General features: G+C 35.3%; 1 protein-coding gene across 1 annotated transcript in view; it reads left to right on the forward strand.

The window, feature by feature from the left end:
• The window catches only part of Dok6 (docking protein 6), a 306,256-nt gene extending 302,462 nt beyond the window's left edge, over positions 1-3,794 (forward strand). Inside the window, exon 8 of the mRNA XM_075968101.1 lies at positions 1,974-3,794. Coding sequence (XP_075824216.1) covers positions 1,974-2,113 — 140 coding nt within the window. The 3' untranslated portion in view covers positions 2,114-3,794. The remainder of the gene's footprint in view (positions 1-1,973) is intronic.
• Positions 3,795-18,018: the final 14,224 nt, after the last annotated feature.

Here is an 18,018-nt window from a genome sequence, read left to right on the forward strand (position 1 = left end):
TTTTTTTTTTTTTTTGGTTTTTCGAGACAGGGTTTCTCTGTGGCTTTGGAGCCTGTCCTGGAACTAGCTCTTGTAGACCAGGCTGGTCTTGAACTCCCAGAGATCCGCCTGCCTCTGCCTCCCGAGTGCTGGGATTAAAGGCGTGCGCCACCACCGCCCGGCGTCTTATCTGCTTTTTATGCTCAATATTATAGAATTAAAAGGAAAATCCTTTGTTTAAAGCCACAATATAAGTTAAGTGCCTTTGTTATCATCGTCTGATTTCAGATCAAGAAACCAAGAAATCCAGAGCTAGGTTATATCTCTCAAATTAACAACTGATAAAAAAGAAGCTGAGGCAGCATGTACCTGATACAAGAGACACCCCAAGAAGGACTGGAAAGATGTTCCCTCTTCCTCCTCCAAGCTATACAAGCAACTGGTCTCTAGTACTTCCCAATCCCTGGTCAGCAGAAAAATAAGACCAGCAAATTTAGAACAATTTCTTGCTAGAAAGCAAGATTTTTATCTCACAATTTTTTTTAACGTTTAGGCTTCTTTACTGATTTTAATTAGCCTTTAATTATCTAGTTCCTATGGGCTTTCTTCCTGGATCTCAAGCTTTCCACACTGCAAGGATATTTTGGGAGTCATCAAGCACGTGGCAGTGAAACTGGCTTTGAGCCTATGACATTGCAAAGGACAGGGCCACAAAGGGGCTATGACAATGGATGCCCCATGTTTCTATGTTAATAGATAGTGTTCTCTGAATTCTTCTCCCAAGAGATCAGCTAAAGCACAAATCAAATTAACTGCATTTCATCTCTTGAGTACAATATAAACTCTGAAAGGGCAGCAATACAGGATCTATTTTTCTTCTGCCTCACTAAACGCTTCCTTTCCATCACCAGGAACAAACCACCCTCAAGCACAAAGAATACTAGATATAAAAAGAGTGAGACAACTATTGGAAAGTTTTTCTAAAGCATGTGTGTGTGTGTGTGTGTGTGTCTTTCTCTTTGCACATTGTGAACATTTTGGCACATTTTAAGCAATCACTTTTGCTTCAATTGGTATTAGAAAATTTTTTATCACAAGGTATCAGCTAAATAGCCAAATTTATATGCAGGATTTTCTTGGAGTATATTTTGTGTAAGAATCAACTTTTTAGTCACTTTTGCTAGCATTGAAGCAGATTACCTTGTTAAACCAAGATATTCATCAGTTAAAGGGATTCACTAAGTTCCTGGGAGAAACTAGAATCCCTAATCTATTACTGTAAAATCATTTTGGTAATTGGTTATTGCTGATGAGGGTAAAATCCAAAGTGTCTGTTCCCAGATGCTTTAAAGAAAGCATTCCATTAGTTTTCTTTCTTTCTTTCTTTCTTTGTTTCTTTCTTTCTTTCTTCCTTCCTTTTTCCGTTTTTAAAAATTGAATATAAGATATAAGGGAAGGTAAAAAAAGAACAGGCTTTCTGTCAGAAGTACCTTTCTAGGGAAAGGATTTCTGCTCTCATTTCAAAGGTTGAAGAAGGGAATGTTTATATTAGCCTAGCTCTCTGGATGTCCATAATTCTAGGAAAGATGTAGTTGGGAAAAATACTGATTCCTGGATATTTTCTTATCTCATCAAGATCAAGAAAATAAAGCCTGACATGGTCGCACAGACTGTAATTAAAGCTAATTCGGAGGCTGAAGGAGGAGGATCAGAACTTCACGATCTGCCTTGGCAGCTTACTCAGTACCATAAAGTATAAAAGAGAGCTAGGTTAAATACTTTGACTAGCATATGAGAGGCCCTATATTTAATTCCCAGTACTGAATTAAAAAAAAAAAGAATCTGGATACCAAAGCCTAGAGTCTTGCCATTCTTCTTTCAAGCTTGATGTAGGTTTGAAGTCTTCGGTTAGATTTGTTTGTACTGTTTTCTACAGATACCGTTTCCTTATTCTGATGTGTTTCTTAGAACAGCTTTCCTTTCCTCCTCTCCAGGTCATGGTTTTGGCTCATCAAAGATGTCCAGGGCACAGACATTTCCAAGTTATGCTGCAGAACAGAGTGAAGAGGCTCAGCCACCGTTGTCTCGGTCCAGCAGCTATGGATTCAGCTATAGCTCCAGCCTGATTCAGTGACATACAGAGGCCACCACTGACCAGCAAAACAGTCTGCCCTGGACCTTCCATGGGGTCATTTCACCCTGTGTATCCTGGAAGATCAATTGCGGTACAAATTAACATTGGTAGGGCCTAGTCCCAACTGAAAGGTTAAAAACTGGAGTTCTGCTTCCTTGATTCAGTGGTTAAGTCCTTTATTTATTGAATTTCTATGGGGGAAATCTATGTTTTACAAAAAAATTCCAATAATATGAACAATCATTTCAATAAGAAAAATTCTTTGTGTCTGACAGTAGCAAAAGCCTTGGCACTGGGAAATTTGCCCACTCTAGTTTGTGCCTGGTTGGGGTCACCAACATTTGTCCTTAAGACTGTTTGCTCCTGTTTCAACACAGGGCCTGTCTTTAAACACAATAATGACCCACTCTAAGCTCTGTGGCTTTTTCAATTTTGACAGAAACAAATCATGTAATCGTTACTCATGGCATCATAACTCTCCATGTAAAGAAGCCCAGTGACAATTAAGAGGCTGTTAAATTAGAATATTCTATTAAGAAGAACCCTGTAGCTCGAGTGTGTGTGTGTGTGGGGGGATGTCTGTACGTCTATATGTCTGTGTGTCTGTGTATGTAGGATATTACTATATTCATCTACAGATTAGGATATATCAAATGTGCTAAGGGTGACAGGATATGCTCACTTAAATTATTGAAAACTAATTTGTCACATTAAAATTATGTTGAATAGCTGTTTTTAAATTAGTGCTGTTAGAAAATGAAAAAGGCCCCCTGTTAACGACAGTATCTCTGTAGCCCACTCTGATCCTATGAGGATTATGAGCAGAAACACAAGAAGGAAGCATTTTGGAAACAAGGTTACCAGCCCAGCTGTCCTGCGTGTCCGTTAAACTCTCTGTCTGGTTATTGTTGCCTTGTCATTGACTGTTTCTTCCATCTGAGCTACTTGAGAAATTGGTGTAATCTCCAACTCCAAAATGTTTGAGAAAGACACAAAGCTACACTGAAAATGAACTCAGCTATCTTGCAGTTAAAAGAAGAACAAATGATACATGAAAGCAGATGTTTTAAGTTTCACAAAGGAATTTTTGCATGGGTCATCAGGGGCTTGGCATTTGCTATGGAATCAGAACTTGCATGGCTTGAATTTTTCTTGCCCTGAGCTCCATTGGTTGGGATGGAAAGAGAAAATGTTTGGCTTGCAATTTTTTTTCAGTTCTACAACATGAGAATGTCCAAGTTTGGAGGGAAATGGAAAATTCCTCTCAAAGAGAGAAAGTTTGGCTAGTTCAGGTCAACATAGACATATTTTGACCATAATTTAGTGAGTGAAAATATAAATTACTCTGTCTCTGACTCACCTGGTGTCAGGTGCCTAAACCAGATATCTGTCAGGGAATACAGGTCAGATTCCTGAACAGAAGGTCAAGGACAAGAAAGAGGAAAACCTGACTTTTTCTTTGATAGCAAAATGTTCTACCGAACTTAATCTACTAAAAGGGTACCTTTTTGCTGATCCCTCTTAAGATTTCATTCATCCTGCGCCAGGCAGTAGTGGCACATGCCTTTAATCTCTTCACTTGGGAGGCAAAGCCAGGCAAATCTCTGTGAGTTCCAGGCCAGCCTGGTCTACAAGTGCTAGATCCAGGATGGGCTCCAAAGCTACAGAGAAACCCTATCTCAAAAAACAAACAAAAAAATACATTTCATTCACCCTGATCCATAGCTTGTGAGCAGATTGACAACTCCTTTCACTGAATTACTACTGAGTCTACTGAGTAAAGTGGTTATGCATTCCTTCTTGATAAATGTGCACTTACTGCAACTACCTACGCTCCCCAAATCACTCAGATAGGTATGAAAACCTCATAAAGAGACTAATCACAAGAGTTAATGTTGCCATGAAAAATAATTATCGTAAGCCTTCAGGGATAAAAAGAAAATTACCCAAACTCTACACTGTTAATTTTGCTGACACAGCAGAAGAGCACATGACTGAGTCCTTCTGAGGAGAGAGAAGGCAGCCTTCCCTGAAATCCAACATTTCAGGGTTCATGCCTCTACGTTTCTTTAACACACGGCATCTTCTGTAGACATGCCATTAGTAAATATATCAGAGCAACTCTGAGCTGAGACTCTTAGAGCACAGTTCCTAGTGTGGCCATTGGAGCAAGCCTTGCCCTGGCTCACTGAGTTGAGCTGTTGCTTAGAGACCACGAGTTTCTTCAAGGGACTTATGGGGAAAGGTCCTGAGGGGCCTTGATTCACATCTCAGCTTTATCAATGTGCCAGAAGCACAGATAGCAAGTCCGGTGGGATTCTGCTAATTATGAGTCTGCTCTTGTGTTTCTCTGGTGGGTGACAAGTACCCGCATAAAGTAGCTTCACCATTTGGTTACTAACAATGAGTATCAATGAGAAGGAACCAAAAATCATGTATAAGTTTAGATCATTTTTTTTCTGAAAATAAAGTTACAAAAAAGTGTGTGAGAGAGGTACCTTCTTAGGCTTTAACATAATCTCATCATATTGAGAATAATACTGTAAAAATATTTCATGATACATTTTTAGGAGCTTTATTCTAGCATAATCCTCTGAGTACATTTAAAACTTTAGCTAAGTCAAAACTGCTAAGAAAGCAGCAAGAGAATTTATAGTACCCTAATATTCTTAACATGAGGCAGTGTTCATTGTAATAAAAGAGACAAACAGATGAACCTATAAAAACCAAAGATGGAAAGATATTTTTGACAGTCTCCTGAAGCCTCATAAAACCATTCCACCACAGTTACTAGAATGGCTATGGGCATATCTTAGCCCACCAGAGCCTGTAGGTTCTTGATTGAAGACGCCTCTATACTTTGCAAACTATTCTCCCTTCAGAAATTGTATTATACCCTAAATGTACTTGTGACTTTCTTATTGAGAGGGAGAGACTGCTATGCACCAAAGAAATCTTTTGGCCCCTTTTGAGTATTACTCAGTTGGGCTTCCACTCAGATTTATACAGAGTGATAAGGTTACTATACCTATAGCAAGTTGTTAGAGACCAGTGAAGAGGAAGGCTGACAGGCATGATAAAGTCTCTTCTAGAAGCAAACCAAACCTGAAGGTATACATGTTTCACTTAAATATTTTATGAGAGCTGGTTTATCTACCCTAGTGTTTTTCTTCTGATAATATACATACAACCTGTAACACATACTTATCATTGTGCTAAATATGCAGAGTAAACAACCTTGGTCCACTATTTTTACAATTCTGGTGGCATGGGGGTTTGTACAAAACCACATTTTTCACCAAGTGACTGAAGAAAAAATAGGCACTCAGTAATAATATAATTAGACCAGTTGGAAATAGTTTTGAATCAGTAGCTTCTGGCCACTGCCATAATTTGAAATTAATAAAATATGAAATAGATATCTAGAGTGAGCCTTTGCTGGTTCAGAATTAAACCATTGTTTCATATATTAGGTAATATGTTGTTTGATAGAGCATGTGAAAAGAAGCGAAGCATATTTATTAGGACTAAACCTTTCCTTGTTCTAGTATCTAGACTACTAGTACCAGTGTGTAGTTCTTTTGACTTCACTGGGATATTTTGTTTGAAAATAATTCATCCTCCTTATAAAATGGCCAGCCATTCATATCTCTCATCTGACATAGAAGCAGTAAGGTAACCAGTACCTTCACACTGTTCACTGTAGACTTTACAGTCCTATTTATTGCATGTGGTATCCTTGTAGTGGATATTAAAAATACATCACAAAGATCAATGTCTAACCCTCATTCTTTGACCAAGATCTCACAAAATATTGCTTTGAAGAAGGCATGAATAATTTGTTTCTTTGATTACTGGAACCACTTACAAATTAGCCAATAGTGCTACAGAGAAAACAAGCTAAAGAAACTACACTATTGTAAAAAAATTGTAGTCCAGTCTTGACTATTCTAACACACCACTATAAATGGGCAATATTCATTCAGTGGTCCTGAGGTTTAGGCCTTTAATTTTTCATGTCTTATAAAGTACAAATATAATGTTAATGACTGCTTCAAATCTATTAATGTGTCTATCAAAATAGTGCAATGACAACTTATTTTTTATAATTATTAGTTACATAATCTTTGGACCATCACCTTCTCAAAAAATAGACCCAGAAAAGTGTCATTTGAGTATGTACTCATATTTTTTAAAGTGATATACTATACAAATTAATGTCAAGCCTATGAAATTTATAATGTATTCATAGGCTATGAAATTTATTAAAATTCCCCATGGAAGAAATAAAGTCAAAGGAAAATGATCAATCAGTTAGGATAATTTGAGCAAAATGATAAAGAATCCACTGTCACAACCTGCATAACTCTTGAAACCTACTTTTCCAAGATTATAACTTCATACTTTGTGGTATGGATTTTGCTTTCTACACTGCTTGCTATTCATCTAGTATTATGCGCAGCTTAAAAATATACAGTCACATTATGTCTTGACATAAGCATAGAAAGCACAGTACCAACTTCAGCTTTCAGTTTGTGAAAAAAAATTAACACAAAAGAAGCTATGTAAGCTACAGTTTTAGCAATGCAGGAACTGTGTTCTGAAAGCAATCTCTTGGGAATTTCACCATATTGTTGTGTTATCAGTGAGAATGGCTGGTTGCTCAGTGTGTGATGAGAAACACATATCACCATATCTGCATACTCTGTAAATGGATTAGAAAGATCCTTTGTGTGTGTGTGTGTGTGTGTGTGTGTATTTACCACAAGCCACATTTTTTTACTCAACAATATAAACCTTGAAACTTTTCTACAATTATTCTCAAAGAAAAAGGCTTAAATAGTTGAACAAGTTTTTGCAAGAATCTTGAGAAAGAAACCAGGCATTTTCTTTTTTAGATAGGCTTAAGCAGTAGCAGCAATTTAAAGGTCATACAGAGTGAAGGATTTGCTTTATGTTCCCCTGGAAGAAAACTGAAACCTGTGGGTGTTGTAATTTGTTCAGAGGCAGTAGACAGCTGGGGATGCTTTTCTCCTGTTTCAGACTGTGACTGTTCCCTGGCTCCACCCATCTCTCAGCAGAACATGTTGGAAACTGGAGAATAACATGTGGCCTCAGAATACTTAAGCCTTTGTATGCTGAAGTGCTTGCCTTTCCTTTTTACATTTTTCTTCCTCTTGGACTCATCACCAAGGATATGCAGAAAGTTTCTTTGTGTGTAATTCACTGCATTGATTGCTATAAGCTTTCCATTTATAGATTATCATCAAGTACTTTATTACCTCAAATAATAAGCAAAGTAAAAGTTAATGAGATTTTTTGTTGTTTTTTGATTACTTTTTGTCATATTGTTTTTTCCCCACTAACAGCTCTATGGTAACCGCGATTATTAGTTTGGAGTTCCTTATCCCTCCAGAGGACATTTTGGTTCCATTGTCAATGACGTTTGTCACAGTTGTGTTAGATAGCTGATGACATTAGGGCTACCTTCTTTCATGAAAACCTCACAATTTCCATTCTCAAAAAATTGAGAGAATAGAATTTTTAATATCCATCAAGTGTTATGCACTTAAGTAGGCAATTATTTAAATTATATGAAATTTAAATAAAAAATAGTTTCAGATACTGTCCCCAAGCTTAATGTAGTATGATCTTGTAAATATTTGTAAAGGAAAAATTCACTTGTATAGAAATATCCCCTGTAGTAATTTCACATATACAATAAGTTTTAATTTTAAATTATTTAATTTTCTTGGCCAACATCACTAATCTGAAGTGTTCATGCTGATTATCAGAAAAATAATTTATTTAAAAAATGTTATCACTTTCTGAACAAATTTTAGTGAATAATACAAATAACTTAAATATCTGTCTCTCTCAGGATGGTTTTAGATAGAGCACATAAAATCAACTCTCTTTGTAGACAGAATATTTATCACTAGAGTAAAATCTACCGAGCTGTCAGCAGTGGTACGGTGGATGAAATTCTATCACTGAAGTCACTTAAGGTATCTATAATCTCAAAAGAATCAAGTATTTGAATTTTATAAATGCAAATTCCAAGAAAAAATGATTTAATTTTAAGCTACTGCAGAATCACTCTCAAAAGAACCATCTTGAGAAATTTGTACTTATTAAAGATCACTTACTTGATAAACTTACAAGATGGCAAAGCAAACAACACAGTGATATTAGTAGTTTCATATTAAACATATATCAGAACTGAAAATGATAATTATGAGATACAAATTATGATACAAATATGATCAGTCAAATCCATATCCATAAATCTATTGCATAGCTCAATAAACAATGCTTAATATGGACAAAAAGTATATGTAGAGAGAAGTAGATTAATGGCTAGATGGGAGAAACAGAACACACTAGAGATGAGCTATATGATGTAGTTTGCTTTTTGCTATTTCTTAGACACTATTATTTTAGCTGTAAGACGCAGAATATGAACCACTCACCAGCAAACCTGTTTCTGAACGTGAAGGCCAGTCAGTGTCATCTTCACTGCAGGGGACAAAAGACCATGACTCCCTTGTTCCTTCTCTGCACCCCAACCAACACACATACTCAAATTCACAGATACACTCTTGACTTTTGACTTTTGACCCACTCTCTCTGTTTTCCGTGGGCACTTATCATTTTAAAGAATCATTTGTTACAAAATATTTATCCCTTTGGACCTCAAAAATATACTAAATTGTACATTATATGTCTGCTTCTTGTAAATCTTTATTTAAATAATTTGTATATACTTTTTAAAGTCTACTGTTGATTTGTTGTTATAAAGAGATAGCATTTTTGTTGTTGATCAAATATAATGATTATGAAAATTTTGGTAAAATTAATTAACAGGACATTGATCCATGATTAAGAGATAAAACACCACCACAATTTACTTCATTTGGAAAACATGAGTTACCATGTCTTATTCTTAGTTATAATCTATTCCAAATAAATAGTCTAGGGATATCTGGACTTTAAAAATTAGTTGAAACTCAACTTTTGAATAAAATGCAAAGTAAAACACTGTACATGGAGAGTAAATATGAGTTTTTAAGCATAAAATGTTATAAGGCAATAATAAAATTAAGAACTTCAGTTGTTTTTAAGTTAGTGTGTGTGGTTTTTGCCCTTCACTAAAAGTACATAGTTGAAGAATTTGTTTTTCTTAATTTATCATTTTATACATATTTCAATCATTAAGAGATACACCTAGTCTATTATTATTGAGTTCTTATAATTCCAAGAAATTCACAAGTGGCATTGATACAAAGAGGATAACATAGTTGCACAACTTTAAATTTTGCTTCATTACTTTAAAAAGGGTAAAACATCTGATATATTATTTTTCACCACAACTCTGCATGAATGAAATTTTGAACTAATTCAATAGCTTTACCCATAATTTATTTGGCTTTCCTAGCACTGTAATAGTTATTTCCGTTCATTTTTGTCATGTGATGAATGTAACTTTGTAATTAACCAGAATTCTGACAATCATATCTTGCTAACCTTTAAAATGTTAACTTCTTTCATTGCTTATGAGCTTGTGGTTTTCAAAATAAAGTTAAAGAGAATTCTTTATTATTTGTAAGGTTACTGAGAATTTATTATCAATTTCCAGTATTTCTCTAACCTTATATTGCAATAGAGTTAGAATTCCATTGGGTTGAATTTGCTTTGAAGAAATCATGGAACATTAGTATTAACAATGTACATTAGTAGTAACATTAGTAGTAACAATGTCAATACAAACAATTTATTTATTGTCTGATTACAAGTGAAAAGACACCCAGAAAGCATAAGTGACTTAGACAATGTGATGTAATTAGACTTTGGGTTTTCTTCTATCTTTCTGCTCACTCATTGAGGGTATTAATTAAAATGAATATTTGGCAGCAAGATTGGACATTAAAATTCATATAATGCTAACTGTCCAGTGGTGAGATGATCCATGATTTCCTTTGGTAATTTTCTTCTCATGATACAGCAGTCTTTGTCATTTGAATGTAGCACTATCTAGATACACATTTGCTGAGCCTGTTTCTCAAACTTGGTGGTTAAATATTAACTGAGCCCTTATTGTTAGTTTCTTAATGATTATTTCCCCTTCTAAAAATGCATGTCACTAATGAAAGTTTCTCAATTCTGGAGAAACCAAACTGAATTGTATATCCTGATCACACAGTCAAGTAGTGCGAAAGTTCCATTTATGAGGAACTATAGCCACACAAACTTGTAAGAAAAACAATAAAAAAATGTCTAGGGTTGTTTGATGCTACATGGTTTGAAAAAAATGCTTAAGAGTGGAGTGATAATGACAATATCCATTCTTTCTAAACAGCAAATAAAACACAACTGATTCTAAATACCAATTTTTGTGCCATTTTTATAAGAAATTAATGATGTAAATTTCCTGGGGTTTTTACCCCTTTGTCACAATTAAGATCATGGAGACTATTTATTTTTGCTGGGGAAAGTATCTTTATGAAAAATGTAATGGTTTATATAAGCTTAGAGCTGACATCCAAGACAATATTTAGTGAATACATGCCACAGGGCACAGTCCCAAAGCAACTACTCTACTATTTTTGTAACATACAAACAAACTAGCTATGTCTGTTTCCAAGTTACTCAAAAAATATGTTAAACAAATTGATCTAATTTTGGTATCCATATGGTGAGTTATTAAAATAAATGTTTGAGCAAGAACTGGCTAGAATATCTAACATTCAATGAAAATGTGAATTGTCCTATTATTTAGGCATTAGAATATCTGGCTGTTGTTTGATGCTGAGAATGATCTCCAAGTCTAGCCAATCACTAAATGCTTACTGAGTTCTTGCTACCTCCAAAATACAAATAAAGGACATGCAATATCTTCTGATTTTTGTTCTTTCCTCCTTTTAATTATTTTTGATATGTGCCAATATTAGGGATAGGCTCTAACAGCAAAGTGGTACTTAGATCACAAAATGATTAGAAATAAGACAATAAGGAAAAGCAAGAGGTCATCCTGATCAGATTCCTTCTCCCCATTTTTCCCTGTCCTCCTCTTCCTCCACTCCTCTTCCCCCTTCTTACTATCCTTTCTTTCTCCTCCCCCCACTCCCCTAACTCTTTCTCCCCCTTACTCTCCTCTTTCTTCCTCCTACTACTCCTTTTTTCTTCATCCTTCACTTGCTTTTCTTCTGCCTCTTCTCTTTCCCTGAGCCAACTGCTTTTTTTCAGTCACAGATAATGGTCAGAAATCAACAGCAAATAATATCACATAATCATCTCTCACTATTGGAACTATAATTGACACACATTTTTAAATCTTCAACTTTACCTTTGACAAAATCTCAAATGTGTTCATGAAGAGTTTCTATCATGCATCAGTCTCTAGATATGTGTCAATTACAGAGGCCTATTCTATATATCAAAATTCCACAGAATACATGTAAACTCTAGTTATAAGTTAATCAATTGGAAAAATAGTTGTTTCAGACTCCAATCTCAAAGTCTTGAATCTTCTCTGAGCTGAAGTTTAAAAACACAATGTGATGCCACTTTTCCAGAGCACATCAGCTAGAGGTAAGAAGGTAAGTAGCTTAGGCTGGTCTTATTCACTGAGTGCCCCTGGAGTACCATTGGCTTTACACATTCCTTCTTGGTTCCAATATATATAGTAGTGTTAATTTTGGGTAGACTGCTGCCTACAAGGTTTGCAACTCACTTTCAGTGCTGTAACAGAAAGAACGATGTTACATTGAATGAATTTTGAATGTCTTACTAAGCTTTCTTCCTTGGCCCTTCCAGCCCATATCTGACCCAGTTCCTCAATAGTGGAAGGGAGTTGTATTCTAAATTCAAATTTTCAAGGACCATTAAAGAACTTTTCTGAAAAATGTTAATAGTAGTAGGATTTTTATATGTGTAGAATTTGTAAACTGCATAAAAAATGTTGAGTGTAAAAGAATGCCCATTGCTATTTTTGTATGTTCTGACATTAAACAGTGCTTGGCAGTACTTAAAAATGCAGGTGACATTATCATTGCATTGCATACAATATAAAAGTTCACTTCATTTGTGAACAAAATATAACTCCATACTTCATGTAACATTGTCCTTCCTAACTCTCCAGAGGAAATATCAAAAGACCTAGGTATCCAAGAGATTCCATACCCATGAGATAGCATCTTATTGCTGTATTTATAATGAGTGAAGTAGGAATTGTAAGACTTACAGTATAATTTCTAGTACATCAGAACACTACATACTCTCAAACACTTCAGATCATTGCTATTGCGTAGTCAGTTAAAGATCATTCAGTCTGTTGGTATTCCTAGACAATATTTCTCTGAAGATGTATGATGATTACTAGCAATTGTAAGTAGAGACTGTTCTTTCATTTTATGGCCACCCAGACCTAAATAATTACACAAAGTTATATTAATTACAACACTGTGTGGTTGTTGGCTCAGGTATATCTCTATCTGGCTCTTACATCTTAAATTAACCCATTTTTTATTATTTTATATTTTACCATAAGGCTCACGGTTTACCAGTAAGGTTCTGATGTCTTTCTCCTTTGGCAGCTACAAGGCATCTTCCTGACTGTCTTCTTTCCTCCTCTATCTCTGCTTTGATTTCCTGACTTTCTATATTCTTCTCTGCCATAGGCTAGAGCAGTTTTTTAAATAACCAATGGTAATAAAACATATTCACAGCATACAGAGGGGCATGTAGGAACTTCTCCACCAATAGTCTTAGATACCAACCCATTTTGTGTATGGTCTCAGGTATTATAAGTGCAGACAAAAAGCATGTGCAGTCTCTTATTTTTCTGATGAATTCGGTTCCCAGTTACCAGTGCACACAGAGAACTTGGAGTTACTACCACTACAGTGAGCTGATCCCCAAATAAATAAACCTTTATTTTACTCCATTCTGAGTTATTGTGGAACTCTTTGATATGCTTACATATTTTGGCAATTTAAAAAGAAAAATTCTCAAAATTTGGTGCCTGAGACTGACCTCAGTTATGAATCATCATGACTAACACTTTATCTGCTCAAGTATTAGCTGATTGGGTAGACTTGACATATGGTGTTTCTGTACCTTCACACAAAATATCTCTGTAACCGGTTGCTACTTTTGGATTTACAAAGTTTTATGAATCTTAAAGGTGACTTAAGCATCATCAGGAAATCTGAAAAGTATGATTTAAACTGAGTTTCAGATTTTCTCTTATATTTAATTTTATAGTTATTCTTTAAAGTAAGTGCATGCTCAGTTTGTGTATACCCCAAAAGTTATGTCACTAAAATGATTTAAAGTGCAGCATAGACTAAAGAAAGTCAGATAGGACAAAAGCCAGTATCAGCTCTTCCTACTGAAAGCATAAGGAAAGTTGGGACAAGGCAGGAAGTGAATACAGCATGCAAGTTAGGAGACAGGACTGGGGATTTATTTCAATTGGTAGAGTATTTATTTGCTTATTGAGGGGAAAAAACCTTGAGTTTTATCCTCATCATTGCACAAAATAGTCACACATGTTGTTTACCTGTAATTCAAGCACTAAGGATGTAAAGACAGGAGAATCAGAACTTCAGAGTTATCCTGGTTATATGATAAGTTCAAATCTTGTCTGATATACATGATATCATGTCTCAAAGACAAAAACAACCAAGCAGTAATAATAAAGTCCCAAGGAAAGCAAAGAATTTGAAGGAATTTAGCACCTACAGCTATAGCAAACTTCAAACACAGTTGGATCCCAGAGATTGGACTTAATCTACAAACCAGTAACCTGTTAACAAAAAAGATTTACAGATCTTCGAAATGACATGAAAAGAGTTAATTTGAATGTTAACCATGTGTATAAAGTTCTTAAAGACAAGCTTAAGCAGGGAGAAGAGCAAAAAACATTAAGAACAGTTAAACAATTTTAACAGGTGTAATACAGACACAATCTGCAGCTCTAAAGAAAACTAAGAAGAATGAAGTAACAGAATATTTGAACTGGCAGTATCTATGAACCTGCCAAATTTATGAAAAGATCTTAACAGAGAACCACTAAGTCTTAGAACATGTAAATACTATAAACACAGAGAGATGAAGATGGAGTGAGGTAGAGGGACACAGAGAAAGAAGCAAATGGAGAGACAGAAAAAAAGCAGAACTAGACAGAGGAGAAAGCAAAGGAAGAAAATAAGAAGGGAAAAAAGATAAAAGAGGCAAAGGTAAGGATGGAAAGGAACCTTGACCATCTCGAAAGATACACTTAGAAAGAAAATAGAATTACACAGTTTCCAGTTGAAAGCAGAGAACAGAAGAAAAAAGATAAGACTTAAAAGAATCAAAGAACAGGTATAGTAATAGAAATTATTATAAACATATAAATTAAGTAAATAAAGCACTTTCTTTTGATTGATTTGAAAATATCAATTAGAAAACAAGATGGCTACTCTGTTTTTTAAAGGTTCAACTATACATTGCTTTAAGAAACTCTCTAAACACAAACATGCACCAACTTCAGTGTCATGGACCAATGAAAGGCATGCAATGCCAATATGAGTCAAAACCAGCCAATCTAAACTTGGAGGATTATCAGAAATGAAAGGAATATTTAATGTGGGAGAGTCTTCTGTTTTTCAAGAAACCCAGCAGTGCTAAAAGTATAGTACTTTACAAAGGACTATCAGAATGTTCCAGGGAAAACTGATGAAATCACAAGAAAAATAGACTAACTCACTATGACAGCTGAAGACTTCAATATCTCTGTCACTAAGGAGATGGGAGACAAAAAGATTACTTTCATAACACTGTCCATCAATGCTATCATATACACACTTACAAAATGATGCATCTAACAGCCCAATGCATAATCCGCACAGAGAAACTGAAACATTCTTTAACATAGGCCATATTCTGAGCCATAAAACAACACATTCAAAAGAATAAAATCATGTGAGTAATCATTTTCAGTGTAGTAGAATTAAATTAGAAATCTGTACTGAAACACAGTAGGGAAAATTCCAAAAGATACATACTAAATATTAAATTTTTTAAAGCACAAAGATTTTGAAAGTGAAACTTGAAAATATTTTTAGTTAAATTAAACTAATCAGAATTTATGAGATGTAGTGTAATTTATAGTATTTGGATGTCAATTTGGAAAATGAAAATTAAAACATCAATAGCATGACCAGAAAAAACTAGAAAAAATCTAAAATCTAACCAACTTAAAGAAACTAAACAAACTTATTGGCTTGTTTCCCCTGGTTTTCTCAGGCTGCTTTCTTATAGCTCAAGGATGGAATCACCCACCATGGGTTAGTCCCTCCCCCACTGATCACTAATTGAGAAAATGCCTTACAGATGTACCTCATGGAGGCATTTCCTCAACTGAGACTGCTTCCTCTCTGATGACTCTAGCTTGAGTCTCAAGTTGACTCACAAAACCAGCCAGTATTACTGACCTGTTGTCAACTTGACACACAAATACATCACTCTTAAGCCACAACCCTTCCTTTCTTATTCATCCCTAAGATCTCACATTAAAAACATAACTTTAAAAGTCCAGTTTTTTACAAATTTAAACACATTAAAACTTCAGTTCCTTTAAAATAGCTACTCTCTTTTAAAATCCAAAGTCTTTTAAAATTCAAAGTCCATTACCTCTAGGCTCTAGTAAAATAACTTTTATATCAAGAAGGGAAAATCAGGGCACAGTCACAATCAAAGCAAAGCAAAACAAAATCCCAACCATCAAATGACTGGCATCCAATCACCTTCTGGACTCCTTCAAAGAACTTGGACCACTTCTCTGGCTCAACTGTCTGCAGCAGACACAGATTGTCTTTTAGGCTCCAGCTGGCTCCATTCCACTACTGTTACTGTTCTTGGTCATCCCATGGTAATAGCATCTCCAAAATTCTGGCATCTTCTGCTGGAACTGGACTGCACTTTTACCAATAACTTCTCATAGGCTCTCCTCACGTTGCCAAGTCTCAACTTCTTTGCATGACCCTTTCCGTCCTGGGCCATCAAGGCTGCCCCTTCGTCAATGGCCTCTCTTGGCCCCACAGTGCCAAGCCTTAGCTGCTCTCCATGACCCATTTATGCCTTTAAAACCCAGTTCTACCTGGGTGACTCTTACACATTACCAAGTCCAGCTGTCAGCACAAGGTACAACCTTGGTTATGTCTGGAACATAATCTCCTTGTGCTCTCAGAAACACTTCCCAGAAGATTTGACCTCAGTGATGCCAGTCTTTACTTAATAACTCCAACTGATCAGCATCGAGTATATCGGCAAAGGAAAACTTCACTTTAGTAGTTCTGGTATCTTTTTAATCACAGCTGATTAATAGTCTTTCAACTTCCCAGATATTTCACAAGCCAGGCCTTCATCCTTTGTGCTGTTCTCAACACTGATACTTCCAAGCTCCCACAGAACACACCACTGAGTTCTCAATGATTTTTCTAGCCCAAATTTAAAAGTCCTTTTGTAATCCTTCTGAATAAATTGTCAGGTCTATTACTTCAATACCTGACTCCTGAAATCAATTTGTCTTCATTATAATTTCTATTGTTGTGATGAAACACAATGATCAAAATGTAAGTTGGAACAGAAAGGGTTTGTTTGACTTACACTTCCAATATCATAGTCCATCATTGGAGGAAGTCAGAACAGGAACTCAAGCAGGACTGGAACCTGAAGGCAGAAGCTGATGCAGAGGCCATGGTGGTGAGCCACTTAATGGCTTGTTTCTCCTGGTTTGCTCAGATTGCTTTCTTTCAGAACCCAAGACTACCAGTTGAGTAATGGCACCACCCACCAGGGGACTGGTGCCTCCCCCATTGATCACTAATTGAGAAAATGCCTTACAGCTGTATCTCATGAGGCATTTCCTCAATTGAGTTCCTTTCTTCTCTGATAACTATAGTTTATTTCAATTTGACACACAAAATTTGCCAGTACCCTATCTATTAAATTTTAAGAAGAAAAAACAAACTTTCTAAGATAAAAACAAGATTAAATGAATTTATGAATATTCTACAGAATATCCTGTAAGGAATTCTTTAGTCTGAAGACAAACGTACCCAAGAGTTCACAGGAAAACAAATGAGTCGAGAAGTTAATCATAAGAGATTAAAGAAAATACCACAAAAAATAAAAGAGTAGGAAATAACATATTTTATCATTCAATTATAATATATAGGTATTATATATTCATGTTTAATATACATATTATATTATATAACTTGACATTAATGTATGCAATTCCCTGGTGAAAAGACACAGACTAGCACGCAGGATCGGGGAATGAATTCCATCTTCTTCTCTGCCTCCAAGAAACAGATCTTACCATCAATGATAAGCACCAGTTTATGTTAAAAGATACAAACTATATTCCAAAAAGAATATCTAGGAAACAAGCAGATACAACTGCTCTGGCATCTAACGAAATGGAATATACATAAAACTAGGCAAAAGAGATAAAGAAACATACGTCATACTGTTCAAAGGAATAATACACTAAGAAGATATTACAATACTAAATAAATAGTCTTCAAACACAGGGGCACCCAATTTCATAAAATAAATAAAATAAATTCCATTAAATCTAAAAGATTACCCTGAGTAGAATGATATTAAGAAACTTGAATACCCCAGTCCCACCAATAGACAGGGCATTTGCATCAAAACTAAGCAGAGAAATACTGTAGTTAAGTGATGTCATGACTCAAATGTATTTAAATAGACTTCTAGATTACATCCTACCCAAGACTAAAGGATACACATATTTATTTTCAGTGCATGGAGCTTAGTCCAAAAATATGCCACATATTTAGACAGAAAGGAATCCTCAGCAAATATAGGAAACTTGAAAAAAATCA

The sequence above is a fragment of the Microtus pennsylvanicus genome, chromosome 4 (assembly GCF_037038515.1).
Source record: "Microtus pennsylvanicus isolate mMicPen1 chromosome 4, mMicPen1.hap1, whole genome shotgun sequence".
Taxonomy (NCBI): Eukaryota; Metazoa; Chordata; class Mammalia; order Rodentia; family Cricetidae; genus Microtus; species Microtus pennsylvanicus.